The sequence below is a fragment of the Ochlerotatus camptorhynchus genome, unplaced genomic scaffold (assembly GCF_037179485.1).
Source record: "Ochlerotatus camptorhynchus isolate MF236.1 unplaced genomic scaffold, CSIRO-AGI_Acam_v1.1 ptg000022l, whole genome shotgun sequence".
NCBI lineage: Eukaryota > Metazoa > Arthropoda > Insecta > Diptera > Culicidae > Ochlerotatus > Ochlerotatus camptorhynchus.
The window spans coordinates 4058570-4083318 of record NW_027040514.1 but is presented as its reverse complement, the minus strand read 5'-3'; the positions used below and the strand labels follow the sequence as shown (position 1 = coordinate 4083318).

At 48.8% G+C, this 24749-nt stretch overlaps 2 protein-coding genes across 2 annotated transcripts; one reads left to right on the top strand and one right to left on the bottom strand.

The window, feature by feature from the left end:
* Positions 1 to 317: 317 nt before the first annotated feature.
* On the top strand, positions 318 to 23665 carry HERC2 (E3 ubiquitin-protein ligase HERC2). The gene is made up of 13 exons (XM_065226510.1): positions 318 to 1150; positions 1228 to 1478; positions 1692 to 5445; positions 5509 to 6908; positions 6971 to 7122; positions 7181 to 11684; positions 11750 to 11941; positions 12001 to 12316; positions 12380 to 15227; positions 15289 to 15483; positions 15546 to 16014; positions 16083 to 16214; positions 16292 to 23665. Exons 1-13 carry the CDS (start codon positions 703 to 705, stop codon positions 16298 to 16300), a joined length of 14670 nt encoding a protein of 4889 aa, XP_065082582.1. The 5' UTR covers positions 318 to 702; the 3' UTR covers positions 16301 to 23665.
* LOC135704751 (uncharacterized protein K02A2.6-like) lies at positions 17527 to 19161 on the bottom strand. The gene has a single exon (XM_065226236.1). The coding sequence runs from the start codon at positions 19159 to 19161 to the stop codon at positions 17527 to 17529; it is 1635 nt and encodes a 544-aa protein (XP_065082308.1).
* Positions 23666 to 24749: the final 1084 nt, after the last annotated feature.

The following is a 24749-nucleotide window of genomic DNA, read 5'->3' as shown; positions in this document are numbered from 1 at the left end:
AACAACTTTTTTTTGTGTGTACGTTGAGGCATATTACTTTTTTTTTGGCCAGCGCTTAACGCGAGTTAAAAAAATATTACCGTTTTTTTTATTCCCATTTTTCGAGGACCATCCCTGCGAGCATATCACTAACCGGCCATTTGACTGAAAAACGATAACCCCCGGCTATCAGCTGATTGCCATCGCGTCCACAACAAAAGCCCCTCGTGTTCCGGCTGCCATCGCGGCTGTCAACGCTGTCAACAGGGCCCCCACCGCGACAGCACTTCTCTGCCAAAACTGTCAAAGGTAGAAAATTTGGAAAATTGCAAAAGAAAACGGGAGGTGAAAAAACTTTCAACCAGTTGCGAAAAAGTTAATATTATCCCCGAAAAGTGTCCCGATCCGGACTGTAACTGCTCGCAAAGGGAAGCCCGCGTGCTTCTGCACCCGCGGAGTGTTGAATCCTTCGCCGGGCGATGGAATCCGGCCGGAAAAGTGCATTTTTCCTTTCTGCTGTATAGAGAGAAAATAATAGTTTCCATCTTTTCTTCATACACCACCGCGCACCAAACCTACCACCTTACCATCCGTCGTCATCGTCGTCGTCGTCGAACCAGTGAAAATAACAAGCATTCGGTGTGTTCAGGGAAAGAAGAGAAAAGTGCTGTGTTTGGGTAGTGAATTAGATTCTTTGTGTTTCATCTCTCGGGGATTGAAACGATGAGTGGTTTCGGAACGTCTGGCAGTACAGAGTTGCACTTCCGGGCGCTCCCCTATCTGGACAAGAAGTGGATTAAGGCGGACGTGAGTTCGGCGTTGAGATGTTCGGAGGATTTGGCCAATCTGTGGAATCATCTGGTTCAAGATGAGGAAGTAGTCGCCAGCAAGCCGCAGACGTCGGTCAATTCCTGCGGCGATGTGGCGTACGCCCGGCCGGACGGAAAGTACTACTGCGGAGTGCAGGCGTTAAGTTGTGCCTGCTGTAAGGGAGTTTGCAGTGCGACTTCGAGCTGCTGCTGTGCCGCCTGTCAGCTGCTGGAAGTGGAGGAAGGACCGGTGAAGAAATCTTCCGGTTCGAGTGGCGCTCAGCAGCAGCAGAACCAGAACCAGAACGATGGTAGCTGTTCGGGAACTATTTTGGACTCGTGGCTGTGGAGCCCCATACCAAGTAATATTGGGAGATTTGGAGTACTGCTCGGTGGGTGGGTGGAACAAAGGATTGATTGTTTGCTTTTGAAATTTTAGGTGTGGAAGAGAAACGCGCGTGCAGCAGAAAGCTTATTGCGGAACAAAGGGAGATATGCCTTCAGTCAGCGGCGAATTGCTTGTCGGCCACGCGCACCAAGCAGCTACTGTACGTCTATCGGAGATATTTCGTTGCCTTGCAGCGATGCAAGTTGGAAGAGAAAGCCCTAACAGCCGGCATGGATGATGGACGGTCGGGAATTAGCCAGGACATGGTGGCCAGCGAGATTCACGATGCAACCAAGTTGAGCGTAAGTTGATGTTGTTGTACATATGCTTTTCCGTTTGGCTTCCCCCCCGCTGCTATGCAAGCGAGAATGTGCGCCGATGAAACAGCGCATATTGTTTGTAATTTGAGAAGGTCATTGGCTTTGTTGTCGCGCAATACATGTGCTTTCGATTTTTTGTCCAGCGATGTGTTAGCTTGAGGTATTTTTTCTTTAACGATTTGTATTGCTTTACAGAAAAATCCCAGTTTTGATCGGACCCCTTTGAAGGATTGTGACAAAGCAACATTCGGATTGGCTCGCGTTGGAACCCGTGCTGCGCTGAATTTCTCGTTCGCCTTTCTTCGACGGGCATGGCGCTCTGGTGAAGATGTTGAACTGTGCTCGGAACTTCTGTCGGAAGCGTTGGAAGCACTCCAGACCCTCCCGGAAGCATCGCTCTTCGACACATCGCAAATGTCTTCACTGTGGATCGAGGTTGTCGAAAAGTCCATCAAATTCCTGAGGCAGGTTGTGCTAGGAGATGTCATGGGTGGTCGCTGTTTGGTCCCGAAAGCGGATCGCCACATTGCATTGAATCTCTTACTGGAATTGGGTGCCCAGAAGGGCACCCTCGGAGGATCGCTCGAAGGCATCTCCCTTCTGCTAACTCTGCACGAAAAAGATCAGGAAAGTGACGACAATCGAAGTCCACCACAGAATGCGGGAGCGCCGCTGGTATCGCTTCTCAAGCGCTACGAACAGATCGACAGCTTCGGATCGTACAGCACAGCCGATTCGTTCCACTTTGGACCGACGGAATCGTTTCTGCGGTTCCTAACCCTTCCGGAAAATGAAACGACCAACGTGGATCTCAAGCAGGCAGCCGTCATCATCATCAGTCATTTGGATCGGCTCGCGAAGCCACACCTTCCGGCAGGAAACTACTCGACCAAAGTTAACAAATCCAACGCGCAGAAGATTTTTACCTTGGGATGGAGTTCCTGCTCACCGGAAATGTACGGATTCACGTCCGAGGCGAGCAATGGGACTACGCAGCTGCTGGGTTCGGTTCCGAGGTATTCGGCTGCGACGATAGACCTCCCAGCGACGTTACAGGTTCGGCAGGTGGTCTGCACCGAGAATAGTATCTACATTCTGACCAACAGCGGTCAGGTGTTCTCGCTGCATTCGAACTGTTCGGAGAACATTGCTCCGAAGGCATTCGAAGGACTCGAAGGGGTCAATGTGATTCAGATTGCGGCTCACTGCGAGGGACGACATGTCATGGTGCTGAGTTCGGCAAACGAGGTGTGGTCCTGGGGAGCGGGAGACGGTGGCCGCTTGGGACATGGCGATACAGTGTCGAAGGAAGTTCCGGCCAAGATTGTCGGGCTGCTGGAGAAGCAGGTTTGCGGCATCTTCTGTGGAGCATCGTACAGCGCGGTAATTACTACGACCGGGGAGTTGTTTACTTGGGGCAAAGGAACCTACGGTAGGCTAGGACACGGCAATTCGGATGATAAGTTTGTCCCCACGCAAGTTCAAGCCCTGAAGTCGTACAAAGTGGTCGATGTTGCACTCGGAAGTGGTGATGCCCATTCCATGTGCGTAACGGATAGTGGGCTGCTGTTTGCGTGGGGTGATGGAGATTTCGGAAAGCTTGGAAACAGTTCCTGTAACGGATCGCCTATTCCGGTACAGATCGATACGGTCGCGAATGTGGCGCGGATCTATTCCGGATCGCAATTCAGTGTGGCGCTCAGCTTCGACGGAACTCTGTACAGCTGGGGAAAGGGTCACGGTGGACGGTTGGGTCACGGAAATTCTGAACATTCCAACGTTCCAAAGTTGATTCGGGCTCTGGAGGGAAAGAAGATCGTTGATGTCGCCGTTGGATCCGCTCACTGCCTGGCCTTGACGAGCAGCGGAGAACTGTACGGTTGGGGTCGCAACGACTACCAGCAGATCTGCCCGTCAGGAGTCTCTCGGGATCCCATCATCCAAAGTCCAATCTTAACGACGCCACCCACCCTGAGAATATCCGGCATGACCTGCGGTGCCGCTCAAAGTATCGTTTGGTGCCACTCCTCAACGCTTGGAGTCGCTTCCAAGATCCCGTTCGTAGTAGATCTCAGTGAACACACATTCCGAATGCTGGACCAGCTACTATGCATGGTCTGCAACACCCCCGGAGATGTCCGTCACCCACCAAGCCAGGAAGCGGAATGCATAGCCGTAGCATCGCTCAACCTTCTGCGCCTGCAACTGCATGCCATGATTGTCAACAACGTTTCCGCTCGGCAAGTCGGCCTTGTCGAAGGATCCCGATTACTTGCTAGCCTAAAATCTCGCATTCTCAACCTTGCCGGTGGCCCTGTCGTTCTGAAAACCATGCAGGAAGCTGCTCAATGGACTCTCCAGGTCGGTTGGTCCATTCTTCTCCCGACCGCTTCGGAACGTGCTCAAACACTTACCTCGCTTCTCCCGGCCGGTCACGATACGACCATCACCAGCAACAGTTCCGGCCATCGCTTTATGACTGATCTTCTCGTTGGGTCCTTAATGGCCGAAGGAGGCCTTCAAACAGCCCTGAATCAAGCGATCAACGCTCAACGCTCACAAGACTGCACCTCCACCGGAACCCATCTGTCCCTGTTGCATTTACTGAAACAATTGCTACGAAACAATTCCAGCCTAACGCAGGCCCGACTGGGTCAACTCATGCTCGGGCCATATCTCAAGACTGAGGAAGGCTTTTCTTCCCCGGAACCACCCTCGCCCAGTCTCGATCTGCTGCACAAGTTTCAACGGCTGCTCCTGTCCTACATCTACCAATCCAAAGTGGACGATCTCAGCGGTGCCGAAGCCCTTCTGGATACCTACATCCAACAGGTGGTCGGTGCATGCGTAACCACCTTGAACAAAGCCCATGAAACTATCCTCCAGGGTAAGGACGGTGTTGCCGAAATCCTAAAGAACGACATCTCCGACGCTCTGCTCTACGAACTTTTGATCGGTCTAGTCCTGATCCAAAAGGAAAAATCCCTCTTCCTGTCATCGTTCGATTGGAACAAGCACTTCATCGGACTTCTGCACGCCCTGGACAATTTCAACAGGCTCACCCACGAAGGCGAAGTGCACGACTCCGATGACATGGGATGGCCGGGAATCATCTGCCGTGGTACCGCTAAAGCTGCTCCTGTTCAGGAGGAGACCCTCCTAATCCGCAGAAGCGACATCGAGAACCACTGCTCGGACGGAGGCAATTGGGTCATCATCAATGGCAACGTGTACGACGTCAAGGACTACCAAGCGGAAAACGCAACAACACAGGAAATTCTCCACGCAAACGCCGGAAAGGACATTTCCCTAGAGATCAGCAATCCCCAGCATAGGACTGCCTTCGAATTCATCACTTCGTTCCTACGGGTGGGACGCTTCGCAGTCAACGAAATCTGCGACAAGGACAGCCCCCGACAAATGACCACTCTAACCCATTTCCACTCGGAATGCATGCTGGCCTACCTGCTTGGACTGCGAAGCAACATCCTCCAGGCGGGATCCGCTCTTCAACCGGCGGAAATCCAATGCAAGAACCTTCTCAATTCCACCATTCTCAGCGGAGGACTCCAAGTTCTTCAACCGAGCAATCCCTTCGACGAGGAGAAAGGTGAAGCCCGAAGCAGTGGTTCCACGGCCGGCAGCACCCCGACAGATGCGTCCAGTCAGATTCCCATTGCCGACGTCCCACAGATGGCCAATTGGCCATCGGTATTGATTTCGCACCGGGTGGAGACAATGCTTGCCAACTTGGGCGAAGCGAAACTTACGGATCCGCTGGTCGCGTCGTGGATTGCCATATGCGAGAAGTACTGTAAAGAGAATCATCTCATCTGGCACCAGGAGTTCCCACCGGAACATCCCGTAATGGAACTGGAGCGACTGCTGATGGGAGTGCTCATTAGGCACCAGAACCTGGGACCGCTGGCGTTGGCCGTTGTCGATAGAGGTGAGTTCTTGCGCTTAGCTGATTACGACCCACATCCCTTCAATTTCCAATCTCATTCCACAGAACTCAGCGGCAACTGCTCCAAGCCTCCGGCACCGATAGTCAACATCATCAAAATAGTCCATCAAACCAAGTGGGGCATCGTCAAGATGCGTCAACAGCTGAACCGCAGCTACAAGGAAGTGTGCGCTCCCATGATCGACAAGTGTCGCTTTCTGCTGTACGAAATCCGCCCGGCCATCAGTCTGGAGCAGCATGGCCTCAGCAACCTTCACATTCTGCACAAGCTACCCCGCTTCAAGGCCCTGGTCCGACGGATTATCACCGACATGCGCGCGGCCAAGAAGCAGCTCGCATGCGCCAAACCGGAGGACATACTGAACGTGACCATCCAGAGTCAGTTCACGTCCTCGATCACCAAGATCCAATCGCAGGAAAATCTCAGCTGCAAGAATCTCTCATCCACGGAGAATCTAGTCAACGAAAGTCTCATCAAGGTGGAAAGTTTAGAGAGTTTGACGACAGCTGTGGCACGGGATCGGTGCTCATCGCCAGTGGTTCTGGCCGTCCAGAAGCATGCTGCTTCCGATGAAAATCTCCTAAGTGCGGTCAATACGGAGAACGTCGTGACAAACGGGCTCGTCGTCGTTGGTGGGGGAGGAGGAGATGCTGGAGATAAGAAGATTCCGATTTCCAGTGAAGAGATCAAGACGCCTACGAATGAACTTATCGACTATAACAACTCGAAGATGAAAAATCCGGACGGCGGCGATGAGTTTATCAACAACGTGATTGCCAGCTTGAGTGAGAAGTGTCTGATCGAATCGTATCCGACCGAGTTCAAGAACGGCATCAGTCAGCAAATTGTGGATTTCATACTGTACGACCTGTGCGACGTGGAAACATTGAGACGTGCAATGTACTGCCAGATTCAGCGCTATCAGATTCGCAAACAGGGTCTGTCGATGCTTTATGAACTGCTGAAAATCGTAGGTCTGTTCGATGCTGCGCAGTATAACCTGTTCAACGGATATCTAGGCATGCACGTGGCCAAAGGAGAAACGCAAAATGCGGAGCACATTCTGGAGAATCTGAACATGATCACCGCTTTTCAGAAGGCGGACATTCTGATCGCGCAGGCGAAGATCATCGAGTGGGCGGTCGCCGAGCTGCAAAAGTATGTCAATCAGGAGAAAATCAACGGACGGCATCGCAATCACGGCGAGAAGGACAATTCCAACCTGGGAACGTACGTGTTTCTGAAAAAATTGCCGCGGGCACGATTCCTGTTGAGCATTTTCGGCATACTATCCACGACGTATGAAGCCAATGAGTTGAGTTTGCTGATCAATTCCGGCATTCTGGGAAGTATTATGGGTCTGTTGAGACAGACTGGAGCGGATCTACCGAACAGCAAGAACAATACGGATATTTCCGTCATCTACGAGGACGTGGTAACGAATGTAAGTGTTGTAACTTGCTGGTGTGTCTGGCGGTTCGTTTAATTGGCGGTGATTATTTGCAGCTCAAATCATCAAAGGAAGGTCTGCCTGGGCCGGAGCTGGCCAAATTAATGAAGATCGGAACGAGGATTGCCCGTGGAGCGGACTGGAAGTGGGGAGAACAGGATGGTCCCGGTGGGGAAGGAAGAATCATCAGCGAAATCGGAGAAGATGGGTGAGTAGTATTGACGATCACATTTATTCTGACATTATCGATCCTCATTCCATTGCAGCTGGGTCCGTGTCGAGTGGGACAACGGCTCGACCAACTCCTACCGCATGGGTAAGGAAGGTCAGTACGACCTTCGGCTGGCGGACAGTGCCCTGAAAGCCCTCTCGCCGGATAAGGACAGCGAAAAGGAGGACTTCATCGATCATCACCTGTACAGCGAATCTCATCCCACCAAGCTGCTGCGTAACGTATGTATCAAAACCCTTCAGATGATATTCGCTTCCGTTGGCATTCACGCCGATAGAATGCAGGAAAATTCACTACGAAGCGTAGCTTCTATGTTCCGAGCGATCTTGACCAACCGAATTACGTACTACAACTTTGGCATGGAACAGTGGACGACGATCGGGTTCCTCCGGGCAATTTCCTCCTCAAAAGCACTATCGAAACATTTAACTTCGCCGGTTTGGGTTGATCTTGCATTCGAAATTCTAAACTCTGCGATCACTTGCAAAAAGGATGTCTACAAGAAACTTCACTGCTTAAGGCTGCTTCAATCTACCTTGATCAATTGGACTAACGAGGAAGCAGATCGGGTCGATGACATAATTTTCAAACTATTTGAAGTTCTTGGAACGATCACGTTGTACTGTCCGAATGATCTATCTCTGTTGAATAATTCGGCGGATATCAAGTCCAGAGTGTTGTACAGTGCGTCCCATACGGGAACGATCGCTGAAGAAATCATTGTACTGATCAGAAAGCTGCATACCCTCCCACTGTGGAATGAAAATATCAATTCATTCATTGCGCAAAAACTCTGTCTGGTAGCTGATGTGCTGCTCGTGAGCGAATTGGACATCAACTTCGAAGGCGAGAAGGCCTCTATCATGGGAACACTCTGCACGATCGGTGGTTGCGATTCAAGACCAAGGTTAGGTCTAAATCTAACTCTCGATGGAGTTCGCGGTACGATTTCGAGAATGACCAAGAAGGGAAAGGTGGTCATGAATGTCCACGCGTTGGCCGAAACCAAAAAGATACCGATCTTCAAGGTCTCCGAATGCGCCGATATAGGAGCCTTCAGTTTGTCCAAGTTGACCATCAATGAGATGCTGCTCAACTCGTGGGCTGTCCTGTTCTATGGAATAGGCCAAACACCGATGAACGTTGTCAACAATATCAGTACACATTTACTGCAAACGCAGCAGATCAACTTCTCTGCCTTGAAGGCAACCAAGGTTCTATTCCGTCATCAAAACCTACTTCGGAAAATTCTGCGCCAAAGATCACCGGGTATCACTCGAAGCTGTTCCAAGGATAGCGTCTCCGACCGGGACACCAGCCCAGAGGAGGGAAAGACCCGCAGTGAATCCAACACCTCAGACGAATCGCAAACCTTCACGGAGCTGTTGATCCAGACGATCCTACTGAGGGCTACACAACCCAGCCCACTGAAAGCATGCTACTCTTTCCTGGAGATGGAACTAGCTGCGCTCAACATCTCCCAAATGCTAGCAAGTCACGTTCATAATGAACTCAACGCCCCATCAAACTCCAACAAACGAGCATTCCCGATCAGTCAACCGACGATGATCCACGGAGTTCCGATCTACAACAACGAATCGGCCCTGGAGGACGCTCAGACTCCGTCCGGAGCGGAGGCCGTTACTGGTGCGTCGTCTGGCGGAGCTGGTCGTGGAACAGCGAGACGCAGTCCTCCAAGTCCACTGGTGGCGCAGATCATGGAAATGGGATTCACCCGCAAGTCGGTGGAAACGGCGATCAAAAGTTTGACGTTGCACACCAACAACAAACCCACAGCAGAGCAGGTCGTTCAATGGATTCTGGAACATCCGGATGTGACGGCGAACTTGGGCGGAAAAGGCGATGATAATGACGCCTACAGCGATACGGAAAGCGCCAGCTCGGATACCATGGATGGTGGATCTTCGATGCATGATTCACAGCATGTCGCATTCAAGATGCGGGAAGACTTCAAATCTACTGATCAGTATGCTATGTATGTGAGAGGGTTGATCTGTCCCGGGATGTTGGTTCGCTGCTGTCAAGATTTCGAGGAGATTCGAAAGGGAGACATCGGTACGGTGTTGAAGGTCGAACCGGAAGGGTTGCACGATCTGAACGTCAGGATTGACTGGCAAATGCATGATCGACCGTACTGGATGTGTTTCGTTCATTTGGAACTGCTGGAAGCTCCACCCTCGGAAAATAGTACCACGATCAGCGTTGGATCGCAAGTTAGAATTCGAAATACGCAACATTTTCGTTACCGGTTGAATACGATCCCGAGAGGTAGTATAGGAACAGTAACTTCGGTCAACGGGAGTGAGGTTACCGCTGAGTTTCCTCAGCAAACCCTATGGAATGGTCATCTGAACGAGCTGGAGTTGATCTCAAATCCCCTGCATGTGGGAAGTTCCGGGACGGGTGGGATCTATGATATCATAGATGATTGGTCCCGCTGTATCCGGTCTTTGACCGTTTCCTCGAATGAATCGTCGGCCAAGTACCTCTTGGATAGAAGTACCAACTTCTGGCAGAGTTCAAACACCCAAGGTAAGCACTGGATTCGACTGGAGATACACGACCAAGTCTTCATCCAAACCCTGTCGATCAACGTCGATCCGGATGATTATTCGCATATGCCCTCGCTGGTCGTGATCAAGGGTGGTGACTCGATGGCTTCGCTCAAGGAACTCCATTGGGTTTCGATCAATCCGACGGATGTGGTGGTTCCTCTGTTGAACGAATGCAAGCAGTACTACGCATGGGTTGAGATCCTGGTCAAGCAGTGTCGCAACAACGGTATCCAGTGCAAAGTACATGGAATCAACATCATTGGCAAGAGGAAGCAAACCGATCTGGAGATGATGCTGCAGAATGCTTCATTCCTAGCGACTGAGAACGATACTGCTGCCGAACCAACGTACTCGACCTCGTCGAACTACACCGATGATCAGTCGTCGAATGAAGTGTCTTCCAAAGTTTTGGTTTGGGGCTTGAATGACAAAGAACAGTTGGGAGGTCTCAAGGGATCCAAGGTGAAGCTTCCGACGTATTCCTCGGTGCTGAGTCAACTGAAGCCGATCCACATTGCCGGAGGATCCAAGTCCCTGTTCATCGTGTCCCAAGATGGTAAGTTGTACGCGTGCGGAGAAGGAACCAACGGTAGACTGGGATTGGGCCATAACAATAATGTACCTACCCCAAGACAAGTGCCGATCCTGAATCAGTACGTCGTGAAGAAAGTGGCCGTTCATTCTGGAGGAAAACACGCTATGGCGTTGACGTTAGACGGGAAGGTATTCTCGTGGGGTGAAGGAGAAGATGGTAAACTAGGCCACGGCAATCGACTGACCCTGGAGAAACCAAAGCTCGTCGAGAGTCTGCGAACTAAGAGGGTCCGTGACATTGCATGTGGATCGAGTCACAGTGCAGCAATCACTAGTTCGGGAGAGCTGTACACCTGGGGATTGGGCGAATACGGTCGCCTAGGTCACGGAGACAACTGCACCCAATTGAAGCCGAAGCTCGTGGCCACTCTTCAAGGACATCGCGTCATACAGGTAGCTTGCGGAAGTCGTGATGCACAGACACTTTGTCTGACGGAAGAAGGGCTAGTGTTCTCCTGGGGTGATGGAGACTTCGGAAAACTGGGACGTGGAGGGTCTGAGGGATGTTCAGTGCCCCATCAAGTGGAGCGTTTGAATGGCGTTGGAGTGATGCAGATTGAGTGTGGAGCTCAGTTCAGCTTAGCCTTGACCAAGTCCGGTGAGGTGTGGACTTGGGGTAAAGGCGATTACTATCGATTGGGTCACGGTACTGATCAGCATGTGAGAAAGCCTACTCCCATCCAAGGACTACGCGGGAAGAAGGTTATCCACGTGGCAGTTGGAGCGCTACACTGCCTTGCAGTTACCGACAGTGGCCAGGTCTACGCTTGGGGAGACAACGACCATGGTCAACAGGGTTCAGGAAACACAGTCGTCAATAAGAAGCCAAACTTGGTCTTGGGATTGGATGGAGTGTTCGTCAATCGTGTCGCCTGTGGAAGTTCGCACTCGGTAGCGTGGAGTCTGCCGCAGAATCCATCGGAAAAGGACAAGAAGGAACCAGTTCCATTCGCGGTCAGCAAAGATCCTTTGGGCAGCCACAGCTTGGGAATTCACGCTTCCGATACGGAACCGACGACGGCTCATCCGCAGGTTGGAGTTGCTAACGCCAAACAGCAAAGACCTTCGCTTTCCGAAAGCGTTCTATCGCTGGATACGTATGGCGCCCGACAAGCTGCTCTGTCCCATATACTGAACGCGATGGGTATTCTACAGGCTAGATCCTGTATCATTGCCGCACTGACGTGCCATTCACAGCTGACCGCGCATGACAAGAACCTCGGGGTATTTAACGAGACTCGTCCCATTACTCCGGTGTCCGAAAATGATCTGAATGAGTCCAAAGGCGACGGTGAAGCGGTAAACCAGCAGAATGAGGTAATCGCTCAAGGTGGAGGCGAAGGTCCGGCCGATGCTTCTGGATTAACGGTAAGTTCGCACGATAGCCATCTGCGCTCGATGAACTCTTAACAGGTCATTTTTTTTTTCTTCAGACAAACGAAATCAACGATTGCGATATCCCGATCGTATCCGGAATGAACAATGCGTTGAGTGCGTATCGCAGCCTGACGGGTTCGTTGTCGCTGTCAGCATCGATTTCCAGCTGCAATGCTACGCAACGACACTCTAAGATGTCCGCAAGCGCAATGTCTGTCATGGCAGCTACCATGACCCATAATGATGAGGTAAAATGCAATACATGCTTCCGTTTCACGATCGCTTGAAATCGCTATTCCCTCTCTAGATGATGAACGAGGCCCCGGTCATCAGCGGATTGGACGACTTCACTGCACTTTTGGGCGAATCGGAAGCAAAGCATCTTATCGAGCTGCTCAAGTTGAGCGTTTCCGGTCGTACAGGCCCGGCGAACACTTCGGAAACCATTGCCAGCACGTTGATCGCGTTGGCCAAAGGCACTACGACGATCGCCAACATGTTGATCGAAACTTGCATAACTGAGCTGGAAGATTTGTGCACCTCGCGACACTCGCTCGGCAAACTGCCGAAACCGGTTGTCCAGGAGACTAGTCATCCATACATTGACGACATCACGCTTGTTGGTAAGTGTAGTTGGAGGTTTCGTTGGTGCCTCAACTGATCATATTTTCATTCTCAATGTTTAGGTCACGTGAAGATTCCCGGTGCGGAAGCTCTACGTATCGAATTCGACAGTCAATGTTCGACGGAACGTCGCAACGACCCACTGATCATCATAGACGGTTCCGGGCGAATAGTGGCCACCCGATCCGGCCGAGAATGGGCTCAATGGGCTCCGGAAATTCGAATTGCCGGTGATGAAATGCGCTGGAAGTTTACCAGCGATAACTCCGTCAATGGGTGGGGTTGGCGGTTCTACGTTCATGCGATCATGCCCGAGTCCTATCTCCAGGAGCTAGGATCAGATCGTACGGTCTTGTCTCAACCTTCGATCGCAATGGTTATGGCTCTGTTGGACTCGTCGCTCGTACCGCACAATAGCAATACCTTGACTCGGCTAACGGCAGCTCTGTCTCAGTGTGCCCAACTCAGTTCATTGACCGTTGCCCAGAGGATCTGGTCACTGAAGAAAATGCATCAGTATCTAACCTCCAGGGAAGCCCCTCGTTCTCTCGAGCCATCCGTAAACGAAATCCTCACACCGTTGATTCCGATCATTCTTCGGCAGTACGAATACGAAGAACCGCAAGTCCGCACCGGACTCCATCTGATGCATTCCGAGTACTTCAAAACGATGGTAGCCCTGGCTTGCGATATGCAGCTTGACTCGATGCTGCCCCATGGTGATGCCCATAAATGGGCTTGGTTCCGCCGCTACTGTTCGGCCGTCCGGGTTGCTCAATCCCTGATTCGTCGGGTGACTTTACCCGCAACCTTTACCCTCGAAGTTCGTAAGAAGCTCATAGAGATCGCTTCGCCAGCGACGAACCTGTCGCTTCCAAACACCGGAGCCAATAGTCTCACCAGTAGCAACTGCTCGCTTATCCAACATACGAATAGCGGCTCGAATCTCAGTCAGCATGCCTTTGATCTGATTGCCAGTTCCGCCCCGGGAAGCGAAATCGAATCGATCGATACTTCCAAGTATCTTCATGAAGATCACAACTACTTCACACCGCAGTACGATTCTCAGCTGCTACAGTGGTTTAATCGAAGGCCGGAAGATTGGGCGTTCTCCTGGGGAGGAGCTAGTACTATTTTCGGCTGGGGTCATAACCATCGAGGTCAACTTGGGGGATTGGATGGAAGTCGAATCAAGATGCCGACTCCTTGTGAAGCGTTGAGCTTGCTGAGACCAATCCAGATCGCGGGTGGAGAGCAAACTCTGTACGCAGTTACGCCGGATGGAAAGTTGTATGCTACGGGGTACGGAGCTGGTGGACGACTGGGGATTGGAGGAACAGACTCTGTGTCAGCTCCGACTTTGGTGGAGTCGTTGCAACATGTGATTATCAAGAAGGTGGCGGTGAATTCTGGAGGGAAACACTGCCTGGCGCTGTCTTCGGATGGAGAGGTCTTCTCGTGGGGAGAAGGTGAAGACGGTAAACTGGGCCACGGAAACCGGGATAGCTATGACCGTCCGAAGTTGATCGAGGCGCTATCCGGAATTGGGGTTATAGATATTGCGTGTGGAAGTGCTCATTCGGCGTGCATAACGTCCCAGGGGCATGTATTGACCTGGGGCAAGGGTAGATATGGTCGGTTGGGCCATGGAGATTCGGAAGATCAGTTGCAACCGAAACTGGTGGAGGCGCTGTTGGGCTATCGAGCAATTGATATCGCTTGTGGATCGGGAGATGCCCAGACGCTGTGTATCACGGATGATGACAACGTGTGGAGTTGGGGAGATGGAGACTACGGGAAACTGGGTAGAGGTGGATCGGATGGATGCAAGGTCCCGATGAAGATCGAAAGCTTGGCAGGATTGGGAGTAATCAAGGTGGAGTGTGGTTCGCAGTTTTCCGTGGCGTTGACACGATCGGGTAGTGTTTATACATGGGGAAAAGGAGACTACCATCGTTTGGGTCATGGAAATACCGATCACGTGCGTCGACCGAAAAAGGTTGCGGCTCTTCAAGGTAAGAAGATCATCTCGATCGCCACGGGATCACTGCATTGCGTAGCTTGTAGTGATTCAGGAGAAGTTTTCACCTGGGGTGATAATGATGAAGGTCAGCTTGGAGACGGAACGGTAACAGCAATTCAGCGCCCGAGACTTGTACAGTCGTTGCAGGGCAAGCACATCGTAAAGGTTATTTGCGGATCCGCCCATACACTAGCGTTGTCGACATATCAGTTGAGCGAAGCCGTCCGACCGCCGCCATCCCCTCCGTTGGAGTATGATCTCGTGCGGGACATCTCTCCGGAGGTCCTTCATGCTCGACTTGTGCTGTTGCATCATTTCTCCGAACTGATCTGCCCCTGCCTGGCGATGCTTCCGATTAGCGGGGAGCTTTCACTGGGTGCTCTGAAGGATATCCTAGTGTACTCGATCAAGGAAGCTGGCTTCCGAAAGGTCATACAAACGACCATGGTACGTGACAAACCCCACGGACCGATTATCGAACTCAATCGGATACAGGTCAAACGATCGCGGATGCGATCCGGTAATGGGCTGGCAGGAGTCGACGGGATGAAGAGCGTCTTCGGACAGATGGTGCAGAAGCTTCCGCTGCTCACTCAGGAAGCTCTTTCGATGCCTCATCGGGTGTGGAAGGTGAAGTTTGTGGGTGAAAGTGTAGATGATTGTGGAGGCGGATTTAGTGAATCGATCGCGGAAATGTGCGACGAGCTGCAGAATGGAAGCGTACCACTGTTGATCCAGACTCCCAATGGGCGTGGCGAAGCCGGTGCTAATCGGGACTGCTTCCTGCTGGATCCGACGCTGAACTCGGTGCTGCACATGAACATGTTTAGGTTCTTGGGTGTGCTTATGGGAATTGCTGTGCGAACAGGATCACCGTTAAGTTTGAAGTGAGTATTGGTTTTTGAAATCGAGGGATTGCCTTAGATATTGAATATTCTGTCTCAACAGTTTGGCCGAACCGGTTTGGAGACAGCTATGCGGGGAGGAACTTCGTCCATCCGATCTAACCGAAGTTGATCGCGACTACATTACCGGGTTGTTGTACATCCGAGATATAGAGGACGATCCAAAGGTTTTTACTACTATGGAGCTACCCTTCTCGACGCCGTCGGCCAAAGGACATGAGGTTCCTCTGTCTACAAGGTGAGAATTTGTATTTGAACGGTGTGGGATATGGACAAATTATGACCTAATTTCCCGTTTAGATTCACCAAAATAACCCCGGAAAATCGCAACGAGTATGTCAAGCTGGCGCTAAAGTATCGCATCCACGAATTCGACGAACAGGTCAAGGCCGTCAGGGACGGTATGTCCAAGGTAATCGCGGTACCCTTGCTTTCGCTGTTTTCCGCATCTGAACTGCAAGCCATGGTTTGCGGTTCGCCGGACATTCCCCTATGCTTACTGAAGACTGTTGCCACCTACAAGGGTGTGGAATCTACGGCTCCTCTGGTGCAGTGGTTCTGGGAAGTGATGGAGGAATTCTCCAACCAGGAACGGTCGCTGTTTCTACGATTCGTGTGGGGTCGAACGCGTCTACCGCGGACAATTGCCGACTTCCGTGGGCGAGACTTTGTCTTGCAGGTATTGGACAAGTACAATCCGCCGGATCACTTCCTTCCGGAGAGTTACACTTGCTTCTTCCTGCTCAAGATGCCGAGGTACTCGTGTAAGGTAAGTGGCGAGTCAAGTGTTCCCTGTTCAGTGAGGGGCTCTAATGATTAGTACGCTTTGATTCGCAGGCTGTTCTCCAGGAAAAGCTGAAATACGCCATCTACTTCTGCAAGAGCATCGACACAGACGAGTATGCTCGAGTGGCAATGGGTGACCCGACGGAAGCTACCGGTAGCGAAGACAACAGTGAAATTGAATCGGTAAGTTAATCTCTCATTTAAAATGTCCCTTTTAGTTGAAATCCTAACTTTTGGTCTTCGAATGCTCCGTGACGTAGATTGCTTAAATTACGAACAACTGAACTCGTGTGCCTCTGCGAGCTTATACGACTGATTACTTTACACAACAATCCTACAGCAACCAAAAAGTAAAACACACGTAAAACCCGGTCGAAACGTTTTAGGAGCGATTATAAAAGACATTCTCTACAGCACTCTTCGCCATTCAGATCTATTATATACCATTAGTACGAAACAGACAGAAGGCGATGTACCAAAAAAAAACCCCGTGCGGCACGAAGTATATGTATGAAATGCATTTATCAAACCCAAAACCAAACCAAAATCATTGAATATGGCGACTTTACGCAAGAGTAAAACTGCACACAAACACAGATATTGAAATATTTCACCGCGAGTTTTTACACGACCTTATATAATTTGTGTGCTAATAATGTTTCGGTTTTACAGAATTTTCATTTTTACAAAGATACTTTGAATTCAGCCTAAAATTTTAGAAATCTTAGATAACCCTCTCAAGCAGAACTCTGATAAATACATAAGCAACCATTATTGTAACAGATTGCATAGAGATATTTTATTACAGTGTTATATACAGAAGAAACTGAGAAGAAAACCAACAGGATAAATTGTGAAAGATAGGAAGACAGATAACCCCCTTATTTTAAGTCTGAACACGACTGACGGTGAAGCTGGAGCCAAGCTTTCGAGGACTGCTTGTAGCATTTGACATAATTTCATCTTAGAAAAAATTACATTGACGTGTAGGTGGGTTTTACAAATGCGATCGAAATTCGTTACCAGTCAAAATGTACTCGCCGAAACTTTCGAAGAGATTTTGACACAATGACATTCGCCATTTTGAATATAAATATCTCTATCACTATTTTCCCTGCTACGTGCAATATAAAACCAAAGTTTCGACGAAGATAAGGAGAAAATCCAGGGGGTAAGTCACTCTGCCACATTGTGTCTGCTTATTGTGGTTCATGTGTGTTTTTAGGTATAGGAAGGTGTTTCTGAATGTTTCTTGGTATCTTCCGAGCTGTCAAAACTTCAACTGAAAAAATATGCTTGACTATAATAAAACGCTGAAAATGACGGATCCACCAGCGACTCCTTCGCTGGTGTTTGCTTAATGCAACAAAGTACATCTGATTCAATACCGAAGATATTCGAGGAAAATGTGGAAGGGGAACTAAAACAGCTAGTTCAATCCATCAAGATGTGCAAATTTCAGATCTAAAAGGCAACGAAACACTACCGTTAACAACTAAAAGAAGCACGACCACAGAGGCGTGGTGAACTGAACCCGGTAGTGATCTAGAATTCTAATCACCTTACTGTTGCTGTGACACTCCCAACCTACCAAAATGGATTCATCGGAGCATTCCGACAGGTGCTGACAGGTTTGGTGTGGTTCGATACCGTTCTCGAGGCAGAATTGTGCGAACTCGGCACTGGTGAACTGCGTACCGTTGTCGCTGACTAGCGTTTCTGGCATACTAAGGCGAACGAAGAGACTTCGTAGGATTCCGATGGTTGCAGTGGCTGTTATCGACTTGGTTCTGACGATTTCCACCCATTTCGAGTACGAATCGACGCTAAGCAGGAAATACTCTCCCTCGATAGGCCCAGCGTAGTCGATGTGGACGCGCTGCCATGGATACGTTGACTTGGGCCACGACAGCGGCGGTGCTTTGGGCGGACTCTTGGCTGCAACTGCGCAGTGATGGCACGCTTTGACATGCGCAGCGATATCCGAGTCGATAGACGGCCAGTAAACGAAGCTGCGCGCAATCGCTTTCATGCGCTGGATGCCCGGATGACCACTATGGAGGCAACGTATCCGGGAATCGGTCGGAATCACTAAACGTTCGGCAAACATCACGCACCCTTGAACCGTAGATAGTGAATCACTTCGGTTGAAGAATAGCTGGATCTCATGGTCCGAAATGGCCGTTTTTAACTGTGGCCAACCTTGCTGAACGAAGCGGTAAACCTTGCTAAGTACAGGGTCGGAACGGGTGGCGTGCTGTATTGCCCTGAAACTGAGAGGAAGTGCGTTAACTGCATCTAATGCAATGGATCTTACATCGTTCTCCGTGATGATGCTGGCTACGACGAAGTCTTCCTCTGGCTTGACGTGTTGATCGATCAACCGGGACAGGATATCGGCGTTTCCGAATTTCGTCGTGTTTACGTAAACAATGTTGAAGTCGTAGAGCACCAACTGTAAAGCCCAACGTTGTAGCCGGTTCGCCGTGTAGACTGGGATGCCATTTTTCGACCCGAAGATCCGAAGAAGTGGAGCGTGATCAGTTTGTAGTGTGAAGCTCCGACCAAACAGCATCTTGTGGAACTTGGTCACGACCTCAATCGACCCGTCTGGAAACTTGTGGCTAATGGTCGCACCAACTCCAACCGATGACGCATCCGCTGCTACCACTATCTCGCGTTGCGGGTTGTAGTGCGTCAGAAGCAAATCTGAGGTGAGAATCTGCTTGAAGGTGGAGAAGGCCTTGTCGCATTCCACTGACCAGACGAACTTCTTGTCGGTTTTGAGAAGCTCATCCAGCGGATATCGTAACGTACGCATACTCGGGACGATTTTCCCGTAGTAATTGATCGCTCCCAGAAACGATCGAACTCCAGAAACGTCTGTCGGCGCTGACATGTTGGAGATAGATTCAACTTTCGCTGGATCCGGATGCAAACCTTGCCCGTCGATGAGGTGTCCCAGATACTTGATTTGACGCTGGCCAAACGAGCACTTTTCCGCATTGATGGTGAACTCCTGAATTCGACGAAGGACGGCTTGAAGGTTGCGCCAATGGTCTGCTTCGTCGACTCCGCCGACCAGAACATCATCGAGACACCCCGTAGTGCAGTTGAGTCCAGCGAGCATTGTTTCCACAAGCTGCTGAAACGCTCCGGGTGCTGCCTTAACTCCCTGTGGAAGCAGATTGTACCGATAGAGACCTCGATGTGTGTTGATGGTGAGCAACTCTCGACAGCTTTCATCCACCTCCACCTATAAGAACGCATCTGAAAGGTCGATTTGACTGAAGACCTTGCAGTTCGCCAGCCTAGCGAAGATGTCCTGCGGTAGAGGAAGTAGGTACTGATGCGGCTGCAGAGCATCGTTTAGGCCCGTGGAGTAGTCACCGCAGATACGGATTGCACCACTTGCTTTACGAACAACAACGATTGGAGCTGCCCACTCCGAGAAATCGACCGGTGTGATGATGTTGGCACGTTCCAGCCGGTCCAACTCCGCATCGACGGTACTGCACATGGCGTAAGCCACTGGTCTCTTCGGTCGAAACACTGGGGATTTACATTCCCTCAACGTGAACTTCACCTTGGCCTTCGAGCACAACCCTGGTTCATCATTGAACACCGCTGGAAAAGCTGCTTGGAGGGAGCTGATCGATGTTGGATAGCTGCTGATTTGATTGCAGAACTGATCCATAGGCACCGACCGCACGTGTCGATTAGGTCCAGTCCAAGCAAATTGAGCTGCTGCTTGACCACGAAAAATCGACCTTGATGCTTCTCCCCTTTGATTGCAACTTCACATGAACACTGAAACTCCAGCTTCAAGGGTTTGCCCGATGCAGTAGAGGCTTGAATTGTTGCAGGACTTGCTGTGGGTTTTCCAATATGCCGCCATGGTTGCTCGGAAATGACGCTGATATCCGACGCAGTGTCGAGTTGAAGACTGATCTCCTACCCTTCCGAACGTTCTTCACCTGCACACTTCTGGTTACCATCGGCTTGGACGAGTACCGCTTGCCTGCAGATTTCACCTTTTTTGCGCTTGAGCAATACCCGTCTTTGTGGCCCACCTGACCACATTCCTTACACCGATTTTTGAGGAAGGGGCAGTCCTTGGAATAGTGCATGGCGCCACAGTTCCAACAAGGCGTTGCTGGAACGGCACCTAGCTGATTCGGGGATCTTGAACCTGGTGATCCTCGTCCTGAGCGGGAATGCTTCCCACCGAACTGCTTCCGCTTCAATGCTTGCACTGCTGTCGACGAAGACGCTGCCTTTATCATCGCCATGTCGTGCCTGAGGTTCAGAAGCCGTTGACATTCGTCCGAAATCTGCTCCAGCGTGATGTCATTCCGCTCCTCGATTCTGCTCAGCAACCTGGTTCTGACCTCCGCATCGCTTTCCGCTTTCTGCCCGCATACGAACACGAGGCATTTGAACTGGTCCTCCGAAAGCTTCCCAAGTTCGAATTCGACACACAGTTTGTTCACCCGGCAGGCGAACGTTTTGTAGTCCTCAGTGACTTGCAAGCACCGGTACCGTCTGCTAATCACAGACTCTGGCATACCAAACAAACTTTTCAGTTTACTCACCGTGTCGTCGAACTTCACCTCGTTGGGGCTTTTCGGTAGGATGTAACTGGTGTACCTCTCGTGCTCTGAAGGACCCAACTTCCGTAGCAGCTATCTCACCTTGGCTTCATCGTCGAGGCGAACGGCGTCTTTGGCGAATAAATCCTGATAACGCACGTACCATGCGAAAAACGTGACGTGTTGATCCGGTTCGTACCGAAATTCGCGGATGTTACTCGCCAGCTAATCGAGAATTTGCTCAGGGTTCGTCGGCACTTGAATGTTGATAGCCGACATCGCCGCCCGAAACATCTGCTCCTGCTGTTTCAAAAACGCCTGTTGCTGCTGCATCTGCATTTGCATCTGTTGCTGCATCTGCTGTTGCATTTGTTGTTGCATTTGCTGTTGCAGCTGCTGCTGCATTTGCTGAAAAAAATGCAACATCGCTGAATCTATCGATGGAATGTTTTGTTGTTGTTGTTGCTGCTGGTGGAGGTGAGGTGCTGCTGCTGGTGGATCCTACTGCAGTCCATTTCCCGGCACTGATTGTTGCTGGGGTTCACTCCAAGGTGAAAACATACTGTTGTCCGCAATTCTTCTTCTCTTCCGTGACCGAAACACTTTCGCTTCGCTCACTCGCGTGAAATGTTCTGGCACACAAACACAAATACACTAGATCTGTTAACGTGAATATACGGTCAATTTCACCAACATTTTTAGTAGACATGGCGTGTAATTCAGGTCAAAGTTACTACCGTCACGTAACATTTGAGATTTTCTAAATACAGATCAGTTACGTGATATTTCACGTAAATCGGTCGTGAAGATTTTTTAGAGTGTGGAGGTCGATCAGCCACACACTACGAAGGTGCGGGAACGCAACAAACAAGCAAGCGCTGGAACTGGATTTGAACCGGCACGATATCGCAGCAGAGGCATACCTAGGAGCTCATGGCAGCGAGCTTCAACAAGAAAATATTTTTTCGCATAATACGTTCACGGGACGATTTTCTAGCCGCAGTCCAGTTGGGGAATCTAACCTTGTTTGAAAAATTACCTAACATAAAAATCATAAAATTATTTAAAACCCTTCCGACGACTATATTACAGAATCTGTTCATGCGGTGAAGCATTAAAAAAACTGTATACTTCTTATGCAAATCAGTAATAGAATCTTGCATTTCCCGGATGGGTGTACGAGCTGTAAACGCCTTTAGAACAGAACCTATATTCCCCCTTCAAAGTCCAACGCAAGCTTTTGATCCAAGTAGCCCTTTCGATCGCATTCAAAAAACCCAAACTATCTACACGGCGAATGAGACCGAATGAGCGATAAGTAAATTTGCCTCATGTTTTTCCACGTTTGACCAGGGAAAAAAATCCCGGACATGAGAAAAGTAAAGATTGGATTCACTCAGTCTATTGGTCCTACTCCTAGAGTGAGTAAAATTTTCGTCAATTTTCCTCAGTTTTCCGGCAGATCTCTGAGATTTTCCACAGGAAAACATGAGGCAAATTTACTCATCACTGAGTTCCTGCACTTTTAGCGATTATGAGCGAACTAAATTCAAATTTGGGTCGTTCTCATTCGCCGTGTAGTCGCCGTAGTAGCTTCATTTTCCACCTCCTAGGAAATTAGAAATACCGAAAATAAACACCTAAAAACTGAAAACAAAACAAGGCCAATTCCTCTCAATCAACCTTCCTTCGTTTGTATTGTGTTTAAATACTTTTTTTCCAAGTAGAAAAAAAAAAGTTGAAACCTAGAAATAACGGCAGCAAATAATCCAATGAGAACCTAGAAAGGGAAACACTAACCCTATAGATCGTTGAAATAAAAAAAAACACGCGACATCGCAACAAATATGGCAATTAATCTCCCCATAAAGCATACAAAAATCAAACATCCCTACTCAACCTTAGCTGATATCAAGTTGAACATTAAAATTTAATATGAACAAAACAATGTAGGCTGTACTGATTCACAAATTAAATGATGGAAATGATACGATTTAACTTATCAAAATTAAATCTAAAGTTAGGATTGCTTGTCACCAGAAACACGTGTGCGAAAGTCAAGCAAAACAAAAAAAAAACAGCAACCTAGAAAACTAGAAATTAGCCAGCGAGTTGAGCACACTCGAACTGGAACCTAACTGCCGAGTAGCGATCATCCAAGAAGTCGAGGAGGCGATCATTGCGTTTCCATGTAGATCATAACACAGTAGCCCGTTAGAAGAGTACATTCTGTAGAATCATGCAGCTCCGACATCCGACGACAAAATAATGTTTCCTTGATGAAAAAAAGCAGAGCTAGCATACGAAAGAAGTACGGGGAGATACAAATAAGTGAGTTATTTATTTAGACCAACTAATTTATTAAACCACCTCACGGCGAGCCATTTTTCTACTCACTCGACACTGAACACACGCGCCACTAAATGCTACTACTGCATATCATTCTCGCTTCGTTTTGAAGATAGTATCATCGCAAAGCTAGTACCATAACCGTTGTAGCAGCTTTATTAGTCAACTATTTGAGAGAATCCGTCTCTGCGGCGTCGCGGCGCACCAGTATTGTTCCTTTTTTTTATGCCGACTGTGCAAGGGTGCAACAGCAACTACAACCTAAACCAACCAATATCTCCCTATTAGCAGATATTTAGAGTGTAAACAGGGCAGACTAGTTGTTAATATTTGAAAAGGTTGATAATACCCAATGTTGGGAGAATTAGTGCGAGAAAAATCCAATTGAAATCGATGAAAGGCAATGCAAAATTTGCGATTCTGCCTAAAGAACTGGAGAATAGAGCTAGAATCCGATAAGGAGGTTTTTTTTTTTCCTAGGAAGAAAAAAAAATACGATATAGTCTGTTTTTTCTTTATTGTACATTCGTCTGGTGAATAACTTATAGTTTGCATATGCGTGACAAGCCTCTGTGTATTATATGTTTTATACTCTGTGATTCTTTTTTATGTTTTTTTTTATTACTTGTAAAATGAACACGAAACAAATGCTGAATTAAACAATCATATATATGTGACTTCAGAGAAAATGTACCCACGGTTGAGATTATCTTTATCCGAACGTTCCTTATATTGCAATCATAATTGAGGGTAGGTACCATTGCCCATAATCGCATAACTGTCCCATATGGGTAGAAAACAAGCAAAGGTATATATTACTATTATTATTATATTCTTGATTTATCTATTGTCTTAATCAATATCTAAATATATTAAAACAAGTCTTCTGACATTCTTCTAACAAACAAATTTAACAGAAAATTAAAATCAAATAGAGTATAAGTTTCATTGCACGCATTGGCCATGACACGGACAACCCAACTAACATTTTCAGCTTTGCAAGCCAACTTTTCCAGCGTTGCGCTGTAAAGTAGCTGAAAAGAAGCTGCAGATACAGCTACAAGCAAAAGCTAGCAAAATAGTTTTCGAGAGCGTTTACTCAACTTTCTCACAACCATTATTCAATTTGTCAGTCGCACTGAATAACATCAGCCAATAAACGCTAATGTCACTTCTATACACACACTAATCAACTTTCTACTTGTAGCTGCAAAACAAAGCTAACAAAGTGAATATATTACTCATTTGATGGCTTCTACACAACCAACCACTCTTGCTGAATAACATAAACATCAAAAGTGCTTTTTCAACAACTAAACAACCTGTACTCAGCTTATAAACTGTGTTTGAGCAACTTCACAGTTAACTAGGTTTATTTTTAGACGTGTGTAGTTTTATAGCTTTTACTCTGCTCTTTTATAACTAGTCGAGAAAAGTGATTCATGTGCACTATTTTAAAGCCTATACTCAGCGATTTTGTTGTAGAAGGGAATGTTGATTTGTTTACATAAGTTCAAAGTGTTGGCGTAGCACAGTTGGTAGTGTCAAGGTTTGCCAATGAGGTCGTCTCGAGCAGAGTTGAAAATTATCTGGGGAGAATCACCCGGGTGCAAGAGATATCATTCTCTGGGGTGAATCTCTGCTTGTCTCCTCGGAGATTTCTCCTGGCACCACTGGAGAGATTTTTAGACACAGCACGAGAGAGTGAGAATATTGACAGTTCACTTTTGACGTAGGACTACGTCTTTGATTTCTATATGGGGGTACACTCTGTGAA

Coding starts and splice junctions, on each gene's coding strand:
- HERC2 (XM_065226510.1), top strand. CDS start 703: ATGAGTGGTTTCGGAACGTCTGGCAGTACAGAGTTGCACTTCCGGGCG. Junction 1,479..1,691: donor ACGATGCAACCAAGTTGAGC/GTAAGTTGATGT, acceptor ATTGCTTTACAG/AAAAATCCCAGTTTTGATCG. Junction 11,942..12,000: donor CCATGACCCATAATGATGAG/GTAAAATGCAAT, acceptor TTCCCTCTCTAG/ATGATGAACGAGGCCCCGGT.
- LOC135704751 (XM_065226236.1), bottom strand. CDS start 19,161: ATGCTCGCTGGACTCAACTGCACTACGGGGTGTCTCGATGATGTTCTG.